At 39.4% G+C, this 14050-nt stretch overlaps 1 protein-coding gene across 8 annotated transcripts in view; it reads right to left on the bottom strand.

The window, feature by feature from the left end:
• brd4 (bromodomain containing 4) overlaps positions 1-14050 on the bottom strand; it is a 53874-nt gene that overhangs the window by 9511 nt on the left and 30313 nt on the right. For 7 of the 8 annotated variants that reach the window (XM_017701561.2, XM_037537312.1, XM_037537307.1 and 4 more), the window contains 11 exons: positions 8160-8529; positions 7781-7918; positions 7502-7640; positions 7019-7359; positions 6131-6502; positions 5195-5323; positions 4880-5104; positions 4426-4646; positions 3833-4209; positions 2844-2954; positions 2315-2716 (listed from right to left, as the gene is read on the bottom strand). In XM_017701561.2, coding sequence (XP_017557050.1) covers positions 2315-2716; positions 2844-2954; positions 3833-4209; positions 4426-4646; positions 4880-5104; positions 5195-5323; positions 6131-6502; positions 7019-7359; positions 7502-7640; positions 7781-7918; positions 8160-8399 — 2695 coding nt within the window. In that variant the 5' untranslated portion in view covers positions 8400-8529. Of the gene's footprint in view, positions 1-2314; positions 2717-2843; positions 2955-3832; positions 4210-4425; positions 4647-4879; positions 5105-5194; positions 5324-6130; positions 6503-7018; positions 7360-7501; positions 7641-7780; positions 7919-8159; positions 8530-14050 lie in introns of those variants that run through there. The other variant, XM_017701557.2, reaches the window with a different exon arrangement.

Below are 14050 nucleotides of genomic sequence, written 5' to 3'. Positions count from 1 at the left end.
GAAACAGCTCATTTAACTCTAAGCAGAGCAGTGGAATCTTCGCAGCATGCTGGCGGTGTACCCTTAAATGAGCTGAAAAATAAATGAAAATTACCAGAAATTATGTACAACTTATTTATACAACAGTTAGTCCCAGCCACACAAGCTGATTGGTTGAGAAGCATTCTAACCGTACTGATATTTTGTCATAACATCACGTTTTTTTCCACAAACACTGCATCACTCTGCTAAGACATTGCTGCTAAGCTATTAGTCTGACAGCTGTACGAGACACTCAAGTCATTTGAATGTTTTTACTTTGCGCAGAAACAGAAAATGGATACTTTCAAGATCACATTTGACCGACAGTCGATTTGATCAGACTCTGAAGATGAGACTACACTAAACTCCCAAACTGTCATCACCACTGAGTAGCTTTTCAGTCAGCAGATGTGAGAAAAGAAAACCTAAACAACCTGGAATCAGCCAGAAATTAAGTGAATACCATGTGCTAAACGTATACCCATCTTTAGTTTCTGACCAAATCAGACTGAGCCATAAAACTGCTGCAATAAAAAACAAAAAAGCTGCTCAGTGTTAATGGCAGTTTGGGAATATAGTGTAAGGAGCTGGGGAATGAACTGCCGGCTGTGCAGCGAGTGAGCGGAGCTCGTTACTCTGACGTAGCAACAAGCTGCTTGTTGAGCTATAATTTGGCGGAAGGAACGGAACATTAAAACATTAAATGAAATGTTTATGGCCCAATTTATTGCTTTATTTATTTAACTGTTGCATTAAAGCAAAAAGAACACTCGAGGTTGGCTGTGATGTTATTTCGTGATAATACACTCCCTCTTGTGTCTACTGATTAATTATTAAAAATAAAATGATTTATGATTTTACAAATGATCTACTGCTTTCTGGGGGGCTTTTCTGCCTAGTTGACCCACTGAAGCTCCACCTTTTGAACACATTCAAACTACTGCAGAACCAGTGAGGGTTTGCACACAGTGTCTACTTCCTCTCGCTCACCCAATTAATGAGATTCAGGAAGGGGTCAAGCTGCCTGCACAAGTCATGTTTGTTTAGACAGAATGAGTGAAATATGATCGAGCGCACTGAGCTTCTTTCCAACTATGTTGTTCAACCGTGACATGTTTTTACCCTTTTCTCCCGCTGTGGGAGTGAACCAGACGCTTCCTCATTCCCCTCCCGCATTGCTCACAAAACTGAAAAGCATGTTTGATTGGATTTACTTGACATGAGGAGGGACACAGATACAGAAGCACTGGTTGGTTGCTCTCAATGTGTCATCCACATTTCAAGTAATTCAATAATGCTGTAGGCACAACACTGGGCCAGACTACAGAAGTGTTTATTTTATTGTGTTTTTGTCACATAAATAACAAAAGGCACTTTATCGGCAAGGAAGCAAGTTCATATTTTTTTCTGATTTCAATCAGAAAAATTATTAGAATCCAATTACTGTACGGGACGATAATCAGTCGACCTCTATATATTTTGTTTGTCCTATTATTCCATCCCCCCCAAAAAAATACATACACGTCAAAATATTCAGCAACACTCTCTATATGTGAAAGTTTTTTTGCACCCATCTAAACTTTTGTTTGCCTCCAAAAGTCCAAAAAGGTGGTGCAACCACACAACCAAACATGTCGATTAAGATTAAGTTTATTGACTATTAAAAAAGGTAAAAATCATTATAAAATTCCAAATAAATTGCGAATTTCCCCGCTGTGGGACTAATAAAGGATTATCTTATCTTATCTTATCTTAAAATACACTATATTGCCAAAAGTATTTGCTCGTCTGCCTTCACACTCATATGAAATTGAGTGATATCCCATTCTTAATCCACAGGGTTTAATATGATGTCGGCCCACCCTTTACAGTTATAACAGCTTCAACTCTTCTGGGAAGGCTTTCCAATAGTAATGTAAAAATTAATAATGACCCTTTTGGGACATAAAACCACACGTTATAAGTGAATGTCATGGGTAAAATATAGATAAAAGTAGGAAATTGACTGTTTAAAGCTTAATATTTAGTGCTGTGAAACTAATAGGTAAACTATATAGAGAAAGGACTTGTAGTGTGGGCCCTTGCAATTTATGGGGTTAACATATCCTTCAGGAGCTGAATCATGTGGGTTATTAAAAAATTAAATAAATAAACCACATAGTGCTAGGTTACTCCAAAACTGAGAGTGAGAAAAGACCAATGCAGATGAATGCCAATGTAGGTGAAAACTGCTTTCAGATCTTAGCAGGATCAGTTTTGCATTTACCTCAAGAATCTGGAAGCCTTAACTTACCTGGGGATGGGAGGATGGGGTGCTGGTTTAAAAATGGGTGTGTCTCAGGTGAGCCGGGGCCACCTGCCGGATGAGCATTGAGGTGGGGCGGGGCAGGAGAAGATGAGTCATTAGCGTGGTGGGACAGGTGCATGAGGGGCGGGCCAAAGTGGGGTAGAGAGTCAAATGTATTCTCCAGCAGCTGGGAGGACTCCAGCGCTGTGACAGAAGGGGCCATGTACGTAGCAGGAGACGGATGCTGCTGCTGCTGCTGCTGTTTAAGCTGGGCCGTGGGCTGAAGCACTGGAGCTTGAGGCTGGAGGGGCACCTGAGGCTGAGGTATGCCTGGAGCCATCATCTGATGATGGGATTTCTTTCCCTCCTTCATGGAGTGACCCCTCTTCTTCGGTTTGGAGGCTATTCCTGAGATAAGAAAAAATAAAAATGCTCAGGGAAAACCAGATACAAGTTACACGCAAATGCTTAAGACCCACAGCAAGACACTGAATAAAAGACAGATTGTTTAACATATGCTCACTGCAGCCTTTACCTGACTCAGAGTCTTCACTGTCCGACGTGCTAGACTCACTACTGCTTCCCGAGTCTGAGGACGAGCCTTTTGTTTTAGCAGCACTCATAGCTTCCATGGTCTTCTCTGCAACTGGACAACAGGTCATATATATGATAAGAAAATCACAAATCATATCACAATTAAATCACAACCACGATATTTGTACATTTTGCAATCTTGCTGATCTCCTATTCACTATATACTGACGACTCTTTGCAAAAAAATAATAATAAAAAATTCTAGTTAGTAAAAGTAGGTAGTAAAGATTAAGACTGCATTTGACACCACTGTTCTCAACCAATGAAATTATGAATACAAAAATTTAAACAGAAACTGTATGTGAATCCTTTAAAGAGCAAAGATGAAGCAAACTTTTTTGTTTTCAAAATAGTTTTATATAACATGTAAACACTATCAAAGTCTGAAAAAGTACCATTCATTCTCCAGTCCTTATAGTGCACATATATAGAAACTAAGCTGCAAAAGCAGCCCAGTTGGAATTTATTGTTCTTGTTATGTCACGTAAACTAACAAATTTACATAAATCAGCCTATTCGGCCTACACCAGTTCAGCTCTTCCCATTTACACTAATGACAGGTTTAACTAGCATCACTTTTTGAACAAGGCGCAATACATGGCAGCCGATTAGGACACAGCTGAATTATATATCAGTCTTATAGGCAGAGTAATAAAAACAGCCTTTTAATTCTAAAGGATAAGGTGGGAAAACATAAGGTGAGGGTAAATACCCATGAAAAATGTAGAATATAAGCCTTTTAAAAATAATTCCTGATGTGACCGTTTGGTTCCTGCCTGCTGAATTTGTCCTGACCTTTACTCAGTGTACTAGATGATTCAGTGTCAAGGACAGCACAGATGTTTTTTGTATTTCTAAAATAAAAGCGCTGTTAACCACACCCCAGAGCAGTGCAAGAACAGATTAAAAGCAGAGACAAACAATCCTCACCCGGAGGCTTTTTCTTCTTGCGGAGGCAAGATGAGACATATCTCTCCAGTTCACGCAGCGTTGAAGGCTTCAGCGTCTCAAAGTCAATCTCTATCTCATCAGGGTTGGAGTTTTTAAGTGATGGCTCTCGGGACTGAATGATGTGAACCACACGGCCCAGCTTGTCTCCTGGCAACTTGTTGATGTCCAGACTCAGTTGCCTCTTTTCCTCATAGGACATGGGCTTGCTTTTTTCTGTCTGTGCCAAGCCAGCTGGTCCTGCGCCTCCACCCAGACCTAGATCATCCACTGAGTCCAGACCTGGAACAGGCTGCAGGTTGGGTGGAACTGTGCCTTGTGGTGGCATGGATCGGTTGTTCTTCAAGCCCTCCTTCTTACTGCAGGACAAAAGCAAGTAAACTTATCTATCAGTTCGCAATGACTACACATGGCTTTCTCACAACTGATGCGTACACTGCACAACGGCTGTCTTGTAATTAAATTTTAGTCCCTGATAAATAAGAAAAGACACCTTAATTTAATCAGATATATAAAATGTCAAATCTATTGTGGTTTTTTTTTTTTTTTTTTTTGCAAAAAGTTTTTTGACTTACTTGGGTTTCTTGGTCTTCTTGGGCAGAGGGTCCTTGTTGTTCTTGCTTTTCTTTTGCGGCTGTAGAGCAGGAGGAGGTTCAAGGATCTCGTCCAGCCCAGGCATGGCTCCTTTCTTTTTGTGCTTATCCTTTTTCTTCTCCTTCTTTTCCTTCTCCTTCTTCTTTGGTTTGCTGGCCTGGGGTTGGGACAGGGCTGCCAGCTGCTCATGGACTGCCTTTAACTACATCACAAAAAAAAACCAAAAAACCCACAATTCAGAAAATAATGAAATCTCAAATGTCACCACATAATAATTTGATTGTTTTGGTACAGATGAGAAATACTAAATACATGATATGTATTGATGAATACATAATACATGAATGCAAGAAAAAGAACAAAAAACAAACTGATAAAAAAATAAAACTAATATATTAATATTAAACAAAAATAATCAAAAATTTGTTCCCTCACCTGTTCCTTCAGTTCAGCCAGCCTCTGAGCCCTCTCCTCTTCTGAATCATCTGTGGAGGAATCCGACTCTGAGGAAGAGTCGCTGGAGCTGTCAGAGGAAGAGGCCACACCTATGGGAGGCTGGCTCTTCACAGGGGGAGCAGGGTGCAGCACGGGGGCAGGAGCAGGGGTGAAGGTCTCCTCAGGCTCATCCGGCATTTTAGCAAATCGCATTTCAAACACATCCTGGTTAAGGAGAGAGGTGACCTGAAAATGAGAATTTTTTTTTTTTTTTTTAAAGGGGATGTTGGCATACGTAGGAGTGAAGCTATGTACCTGCAGCTTGCGTGCCATGGCCACCACCTCATGGTCTGGAGGGTTATACTTGTAGCAGTTGGAGAACATTAACCGAACATCTGCAGCAAACTCCTGCGCATCTCTGTACTGTCTGCTGTCCAGCTTCTCCTATAACAAAGCATCAGGTGAACAAACCATAAATCAAATGTCGAATACATGGATACACAGAAATCCAGATTTATTCAAAGAATAAAAGGTGAGTTTTACTTTATATTAACATTACATAAACAACTTATCAAAAGTGTTAAAATGTTAAGAGTTGTTTCATTTTACTTGCCATATTTATTATTATTTCCATGTTTTATAATAATCTGAATTATAATACTGCACCAAAGAAGCTAATTTTAAGCACAGTATTGTTTGTTTTAAAATACTTTAAGGCTCCATGCCACTGTTCTGTCTTGTAACATGAATAGCTATATTTATCAGTCTCAGTGTTTTTGTAATGTTCAACATGCACACCTTTATTAAAACATTTGAAAGACATTTTTATAAAATAATAAATCCCGTCATTCAGATGTTTTTAGTACAGGTTTTTATGTTGAAATATGTTTATTTTTTAGTATGGTATCAAACTGGGTACTGCAAACTGTGGATTTCCAAGTGTATTGATATCAACTACTAAATTACATAGTCTTTAAATACTGTCTCAGTCTTTAAATACTGGCTCTGACCACCTTAAAATGTGGTTCATGTGATCCAACTGTAATCCACTCACAAAGCATCTGTCTTTTTATGTAGTCAAACAAAATCTGAACATGATCTGCTCATCGAAAATGTATGTTGATGCAAGATGTAAACAGGCTCAAAAAAATCTCAAAAGATCTCAAAAGATCAGGAAATGCATACTCCAAAAACATGAACTTGGAAATACCACAGTTCAGTTGCTACACAGGCCTGAGGCTGAATTCTCACCTTGATGGTAGTGAGGTCCATGGGGTGTTTAATGATGTCATGGTAGTCATGTAGTCCCAAAGCCTCTACATCCACAGGTTTGTAGAAAGGCCATGCATACGCTGCATGTTTTTTAGCAAACATTTCCTTAACGATGCCTGCACAGTAGCGCAGTTGCTCTTGCTGTTTGGGGCTGTGGGCCCCGCCAGGGACTCCAAAGGCCACGTGGTGCTGGGAGTCTGGCGCCTCCTTCTTGGGGAGTTTCGGTGGCCGGGCACTCTCCCGCCGTGGCAGAGTTTTCCCTGACTTTGACTCAGCGGGAGAGGATTCACTCAGTTGGTCGTTTGCCGTGGGAGTTGTGGTGTCTGCTTTCCTCTTCTGGCTTTTTCTCTGCTGATAATGGGAAAAGGAGATAACAGAGGGACACAGACAGTTTAAGGGTACTACAGTATGACAAGTTATTGTTAATATAAAATATCATAACATGATTTGCTTTTATAAAGCACTCTTTTTTTAAGAGTATAATATGGGTATTATGAATACTTCTAGAACACTGAATAAATGCACGCACTATATTAAAAGCCAGATCAATTACAGAGAGCCTGTAAAGAACCACAACAATGACAGCAAAATGACTGCATCAACTTCTACATAACTAGATGACAGCCTTATTTTATTAATTTATTTAATCCTTTTAGATTTTACTACCTGTTCTTTCTATTGCTGTTCATTCTTTTCTTTAAAAACTCCAGCTTGTTTACCATCCTCAGAAAAAATGTGAAGAAATATTTGTGAAAACAAGTTAAGTACTTCAATGCTAAATTTGTGTCATATCGCCCAACATTAGTGTAATTTTTTTATTTATTTTTTTTTAAATCCTTTCTTTCTCTTTTTGTTTTCATGACTCACTTTAGGCATAACGTTCTGAAGAACCGGAGCCGTGCTCTGTTGAATGGGCATGGGTGGAAGGGCGGTCTGGGTTGTGGGAGGAGGCACCGACGTCATAATAGGGGCTTGAGGACTGCAGTCTGTAGATGGCAGAGAAAAGGGGGCACCCAGCGGTGGAGCATGGGTAGGAATTGTAGGGGGCACTCGAGGGGGAAGAGCTGGCATGGCCTGTTGCAGGGGTAGAGAGGGAGGGCCCTGGACTGGTCCTCTAGTCTGCGGCCCTGGTCCAAGACTAGAAAGGCCACGTGTTTGGGGTGTCGTGGACGGAGAATCTATGCCAGGCCCAGGCTTCACATTCAGCCCTAGTATGCAAGAGTGCAGAGAAAAAAAAAAAAAGGAGGTGTGAAATTTATTTAATCTATCTTTTTTTTGTATGTTTTTTTTGTTGTTTTTTTTAAACTGAAACAACTGCTTGTGGTTGTCACCATGCTGAGAGGTTATTACCTGTGTCGGTCCGTCTGCCCCGGCCGCGACCCTTGGGAGTCATGACTGTGATCTCATTCTCCTCTTGGGGCATTTCTGAAATCTTCTGGAGGAACAGTTTCTCCAGTGCTTCAGCCATTAAGACTATGTCATCCCCAGCCTGCAGAGGGCAATACATAGCATCACCAACCCATAGTTAGCCTATATGAGTAAGCCTCTACAGAGCAACTGTAACCGTGAACTTCAATGACATCCACCCTCCAAGGGATCTATTTATGGAAAGAACAGACACACTAGTACCTTATTGTAAATGTAGCAGTTGGTAAACATGGTGTTGAAGTCTTGAATACATTCTTGGGCATTCCAGTAGAAACTGTTCTCTAGCCGTTTCTTGATTGTTCCCATGTCCATAGGGTTTTTAATTATCTTGTAATAGTCCTAGAAGAAAGACATTACACAAAAGTCAAACACCCCAAAAAGTCACCATATCAAACACACCAAGTCAGATGCAGGCAACTCTTGGCAAGGAAAGTCACACACTTAAATAATTTTCTTTCAACCACAAACCACCACTCTCAGCTATCAGAAACTTGCTTCATTCATTTATGATCGTGAAACAAAACATCTTTCAGCTTTCCCCAAAAAGAGTAGGAGGCAACACAAAGGTCAGAACACTCACAGGCAGGTTAAGCTTGACAGCATCTACCGGAGCCTGGAAAGGCCATGAGAATTGGTGCTTCCACAGGGTTTTCAACACCACCTTCAGCAGGTATTGCAGCTGGTTGGTCTGGCGCTTTGGTCGGGAAGTGTTGCTGATCTCTGGGGGAGGGGGATTGAGGATACCAGGGGGCTGGGATGAGGGCTGCCCCTGACTGCTGCTACTCCCCGACATCTGCGCTGCGTCCAGGCCGTCCCCCATGCTGGCAGGATGGAGCGCGGGTGCAGGGGCAGGAGTAGACGCCGCGGGACACCACTCGTTCAGTTTCGAGCCAGGCGCGGGCTCCACAGAGAGAGCACCGCTGATTCCATTGCACTCCTCACTAGGATCTCTGTTGGGAGACAAGATGGGTCATAAGAGCTTCCGCACCATCTGTATCAACCCAATCATGATCAGCATAATCATTATCATGGTCGTTATCCAGCTCATGACACCCTTAACCACTCTTAACATGGCAGCCATTACCAATTCACATTCTTTCCATTGCTCCCTCTATACTTACTCAAGCATATTCTAGCACTTTTATCCTATTCTGTATCTACCACAACTGTATCATACAGTCAAAAAAATCACCCACTAGCTTCCATCAAAAGGATGTTTGGATTCAGAAGGTTTTATAATTACAGGGAAACATGCTGAAATTATTGTCTGGAGTCCGTAAATGATCCATAACCCAGATCTACATAACCGCTCTTTCAATTGTCTTGATCATAACACACTCCTGAATGTCTTGGAGAACTCCTACATGCATGCACACAAGGGACACAAATTTTGGCAAATACTTTTGATTAATATCAGACCGCCACTATCCAGTGATTAATCGCCAATCAGCAAGTCTAAAATCAAGAATCCAACCCCTCAAAATATCATTGAACAAAACGGAAATGTTCCGGTTCTCAAATCTAAAACTTTATACACACACACTTAAGGAGTGGAAACATCAACTGAATTCTGCATTGATGCACCAATACACTTAAAAAGCGTTCCCTGTATGAAATATTCTAGGTAGTACTGATCAATAGGGACAGGCAGCAACCTGTATGTGAAGTTAAGAGCTCAAAACCATATTAAACAAACTGTAAAAACCTGGCTTTGTTTAAACCAATGAGCTGACAACTATATACTCATGATTACGTGACCAAATACTTGCATTAACAAAGTGAATGAAACATGAGCTACTTAAAGTTCTAAAGTTAAACAAACCCATTCCCAGCCCAGATTAAAACAAAAATAAATGCCATAACAGAGGCTGCTTTGGCTCAGTTTTGCTAGTAGCTTTCAAAAGCTGTCACTGTCCACCATGTCCTTCTCTATGATTCGCACATCCATGTGTCATTTAGTCACACATCCACACACACTGTCTGTTAGAGAATAAGGATGAAACGTGGTTGGTGAATGTTTGTTTTTGAGGTGGTATACTGTGCCCTCAAGAAATGGTCTCAAACACCAGTTTTCAGCTATGTTTAATTTTTCAGTATGCCTATCTAGTAGGGGAAGGAATCTCTAGGTACCTCACGATTCGATTACAATTCAGAGGCTGCAATGTGATTTTAAAACGATTATCGATGCATCTTAATGGATCTTTTTTCTATATAGGATTTTTTTTTCACTGTGTGACAACTTTGTACTTTAAAAGCAAAGTATTTATAGTAGTCCATAATTTATTTCCAATATGTTCTATTAATAAAACAAACAGAAGTGGTTTGGCAAGTGAACTGGAAGGCTCTCATTTACTTGTTTGGAACACATGAGACGCAGGGTGCCACTCATCTGCAATACAATGCGCAGTTACGGTCAAATAAGATACTGTGACAACGAATGTCCACGTATGTTACAGCCATCCTACCGGTTTTAATTCAGTGATTCTTAGTATTTTTAGCCTATACTAGGACATTAACACATACTGGACACTAAACGCTGTCACTCCCAAGGTGATTTGATTTTCCTTGAAAGGACAAAATGGCTCTTCTCAACATCTGGGATGTCGACTCCTGATCTAACCTGGCTATTAATGCAGAGAGCCGGTCAGATTTCTCGCTCATCCAGTTGCGTTTTTGTTATGTGCCGTCACAGACTGTCCGGGCGCTGCACAATTTTTTTTTTTGACATTTGCAAATTGATTCAGAATCATCCACGTCTGCATCACGATGCATCTAAGAATAGAGTATTTTCCCCACCCCTACTATCCATTGGAAGTGTGTCGTATTTGCTATTCAAAAACATTCCTCACTGTTTTTAAACAGTAGCATTTGACTTTGTTGTTTAAAAGTTAATCAGCTAGTCCTTTACATCCTCAATGAAACACAAATGTTTATCAATGTGATGCTTCTAACCGATTCTTTAAAGCTTACTTTAAGGATTTCCTTTTTCCAGTGACACATCTTTGAAATTTACCAGTGCCCCTATTTAAGGTGATGAAAAGTTGAGATAACTGTGCTTGTGTGAAGTATGACTGCAGTCATCTTTGAGGGGGAAATCGTGTTGATGAGGTCACATCACTAAAGGAGCACCATGACGTCTATGAAATCTATGAACCTTGAAAAAGCTGAGTGGACGAAGCTGCTCCACCTATTATCAGACATGAGACAGGGTATGTAGTTTAAACTAGGTGTGGGCAATGGGGCACACAATACTTTTCATTTTCATGAAACACAGAAAAACATACAACTAGTGTCACATTTACAGACTATTAAAAACTTAAATCAATGATGTGAACATTTCACATACTGAACAGCACTAAATCCAGCAAACCAGAACAAATGCTACATTTGTAATGAAAAATGAAGTTGGTCGATGTTCCTTAAGTACAGACAATATCCATAATATTTTCATATTTGTTCATTGTTTTTTAGTATAAAAAACGATCATGATCTGGTTTTTGTAGACTAGTAACATTTTGCACTACTCATTTGGGCGGTCAAACAAATGAATCTTAAGAATAAAAAATTTGTGGCCAGAATTATTGAAGTTTATCATATAGACACTGAATGTCCAGTTAACAAATTGGCTTAAAAACCAGTTAGGTTTTACTTTGGAAAATGAAAACAAATGATTAAAAACAAAAAAAAATGGATACATCGGCATCAAGATAGCCATCCTGGTAGTTACAGTCCTAACAACAAGTTAATATGATGCAGGTAGTTCTGTGTTTAATCAAACAGGTTCTATATCCGAGAATCTTGTTACTAATGGTGAATATTTGTGAACAAAATTCAACTGCAAGGCAAGTGGCCACTCACACCATAGACTCTGATTTGTTAGAGGCCAATAGTTCATGACCTCTAAGCAAAGATCACCACCTCCTCCATTTTCACCGACCATCAAGCAAAGAGAGCATGTTCCCGCCCTGCTAATGCAATTTTGTCACCTCAAAAGATCTTTCTTCTTACCTGTTTCCAGTGCAAAGCACTTGGCCCTTTATAAACAACACTTAGCACACATGCACACCAATAAAGACAAAATCTAGTTTTACACGGATGAAACAACCGCTGATCACAATGAGTCAGGAGTGAGTAATACTAGCACTGTACAAATTTCCTGATAAGAAAGCCTATTTGGTCAGATTTTGGAGTATGTATTAATGAAAGCTGCTCCATGCGCTCAAAATCTTGAACATATAAATGAATAAATAAATAGATTTCTATATATGAGTATTCTATTCAATACTCATACAAAGCTGTTACCAATGTACAGAGGCTAACAGACCAAACAACTTCTAAACAATGAGTTACAGCTTTCTACATATACACTTAAAGCTAAAATCACAACTGAATCTGCAGAATTTCTTTTCATGTCCACATTAAAAATTTAGAACATAAGCCTGTGAGCTGACTGTGTTTATTTAAGGTGACCAAAATTCTTTTATACAGTTCTTAGCTTTCTCCATCAAATGTTTACAATGCAACTAACCAAATTAAACTGACTGTCAGTTGCTTTGAGAGTAATACATATTTAACACATTTACTAAGACGTGTCAGGAGTTCTATGAAAACAGATGTTCTAATCAGTCTGTCAGACCTGGTGACTTGAGGTCTTTAGGAGAACCGCAGTAAATAACGTTTGTTTATTAGAGCTTAAGTCATGTCCGTTATCAGATGGGAGTTGCTAAGGATGGACAGCTATGACCCCAGATACCTAATGAGCCAATTTGGCTATTGCAGCCTTGTACATAATTAAATGTCTTAAAATAAGACAATTAAATGATTAATCACAATTAATATCACAGCAATTGTCAGCTAAAATTCCATGACAGAATTTTTGGGAATTCTTTGATGGATTACATCAACATTACAGCTTCTTTGTGAAACCAAAGCACCAAAATATAAAGTGCACAAGCAACTGTCCCATGAACCATTCTCACAACCTAATTTGGATCCCTTTGACATCACTGTTTGACCCATGTGCTGCATGTTACTTCTTATTCTGAAACTGTGACAATAACATATAAGTCATAAGTCACAAGACTAAATGTGACCAAGAGCAATCTAGGAACATAATAAAAGAACCTGGCAAGCACTATGGCCTTGATTCCCTGCCTTAAATCTATCCAAACAATCAGTTTTTCCACTCACCTAAACATCTGTTACAATCTAACCTGTAAGGCTTTGCTAAAATAGGCAAAATGAATCAGTAGCCTGACTGTGACATTAGAAGAGATGTCATTTGGCTAATTACTACATAATGCTTCGAGTGTGGGCTGCAGTGATGAGCTGAGTAACTGTGGTCTTAAATTAAACAGCACAATTAACCGATTTAACATTGTAATTTATGTGACATCGTCAGATTTATACATGCAACACCAAACTGCAAGTTACTTGGTGCTGCACAGGTAACAGGCTTCACACATGTAGTGGTATAATATGTAAAAGTCTCTCAAATTGGTGACAATAGCTCAGGACAACGAGCAGACATTTAACAGAACAAAGTGGCAAAAACTAAAGGACAATGGAAGGAAATCTAAATGCAATCAAAACTTTCACTGTAAAAGAACAACTAGCCAGAAAACAATCTTGCATTTCCACAAAGGCAACCGAACATGCAACTAATTCTGAAAGGCCCCTAAAACAGAGCTGTTTACTCCTTTCCCAAAGACCACCTTTGGAACCAATTTTCTGCCAGATAAAATTGGATGTGTGTGTTCAGGCACTGCATTAATTTTCAGGCATATCTACACCACTGGCTGTAGTAATGACGTAGGCATGGTGAAAATGCTTAGTATTGAATTTACTTTCCTTTGTTTTGGTATTTTAATTTATAATATCTGTTATATATAGTTAAGTCCAATCTAATCTTTGTGTTTTCATAAATAATATAGCCAAACACTTTATGAAAGATATTCTTGCCAATTATTGAAGGGTACGGAATCCTGAACATTCAAATAGTCATGGGGGCAAAAAAAGTAAACATGCAAGCAAACCTGTCTTTAACATTATACATATACAAGAACCATGAGATGTCTGAACTCTCTACTCCACCACAGACAAATGAAGACTGTCAAGACATCTTACATTTTGGTCATTTTTTTCAGTATTAGATTCAGTATATCTTCAGTATTAGCTAACATCATAAACTCATTCTTTTCCAGTGAAAAAGGTAAGAGGTGGCTGGGCTAATACTATAACATGAGATTTAAAAAAAAAAAAAAAAAAAAAAAAAAAAAAAAAAAAAAAAAAACCCACGTTCACAATTTGTCTAAGACTTTCTCTGTGTACATGACAAACCACATCACCTACTATGTATTCTGTGGTCTGGTTATGGGTTCAACACAGTACAGTAATAGAGAGACACTGAGTGGCATCACTGTCTTCTGGTGAGCCCAGTGTGCAGCAGCTTTAAGACTCCTACTGTTCCCC

This window comes from Pygocentrus nattereri, chromosome 1, assembly GCF_015220715.1.
Source record: "Pygocentrus nattereri isolate fPygNat1 chromosome 1, fPygNat1.pri, whole genome shotgun sequence".
In the NCBI taxonomy this organism is placed as follows: Eukaryota; Metazoa; Chordata; class Actinopteri; order Characiformes; family Serrasalmidae; genus Pygocentrus; species Pygocentrus nattereri.
This window is presented reverse-complemented; position numbering and strand designations above follow the sequence as displayed.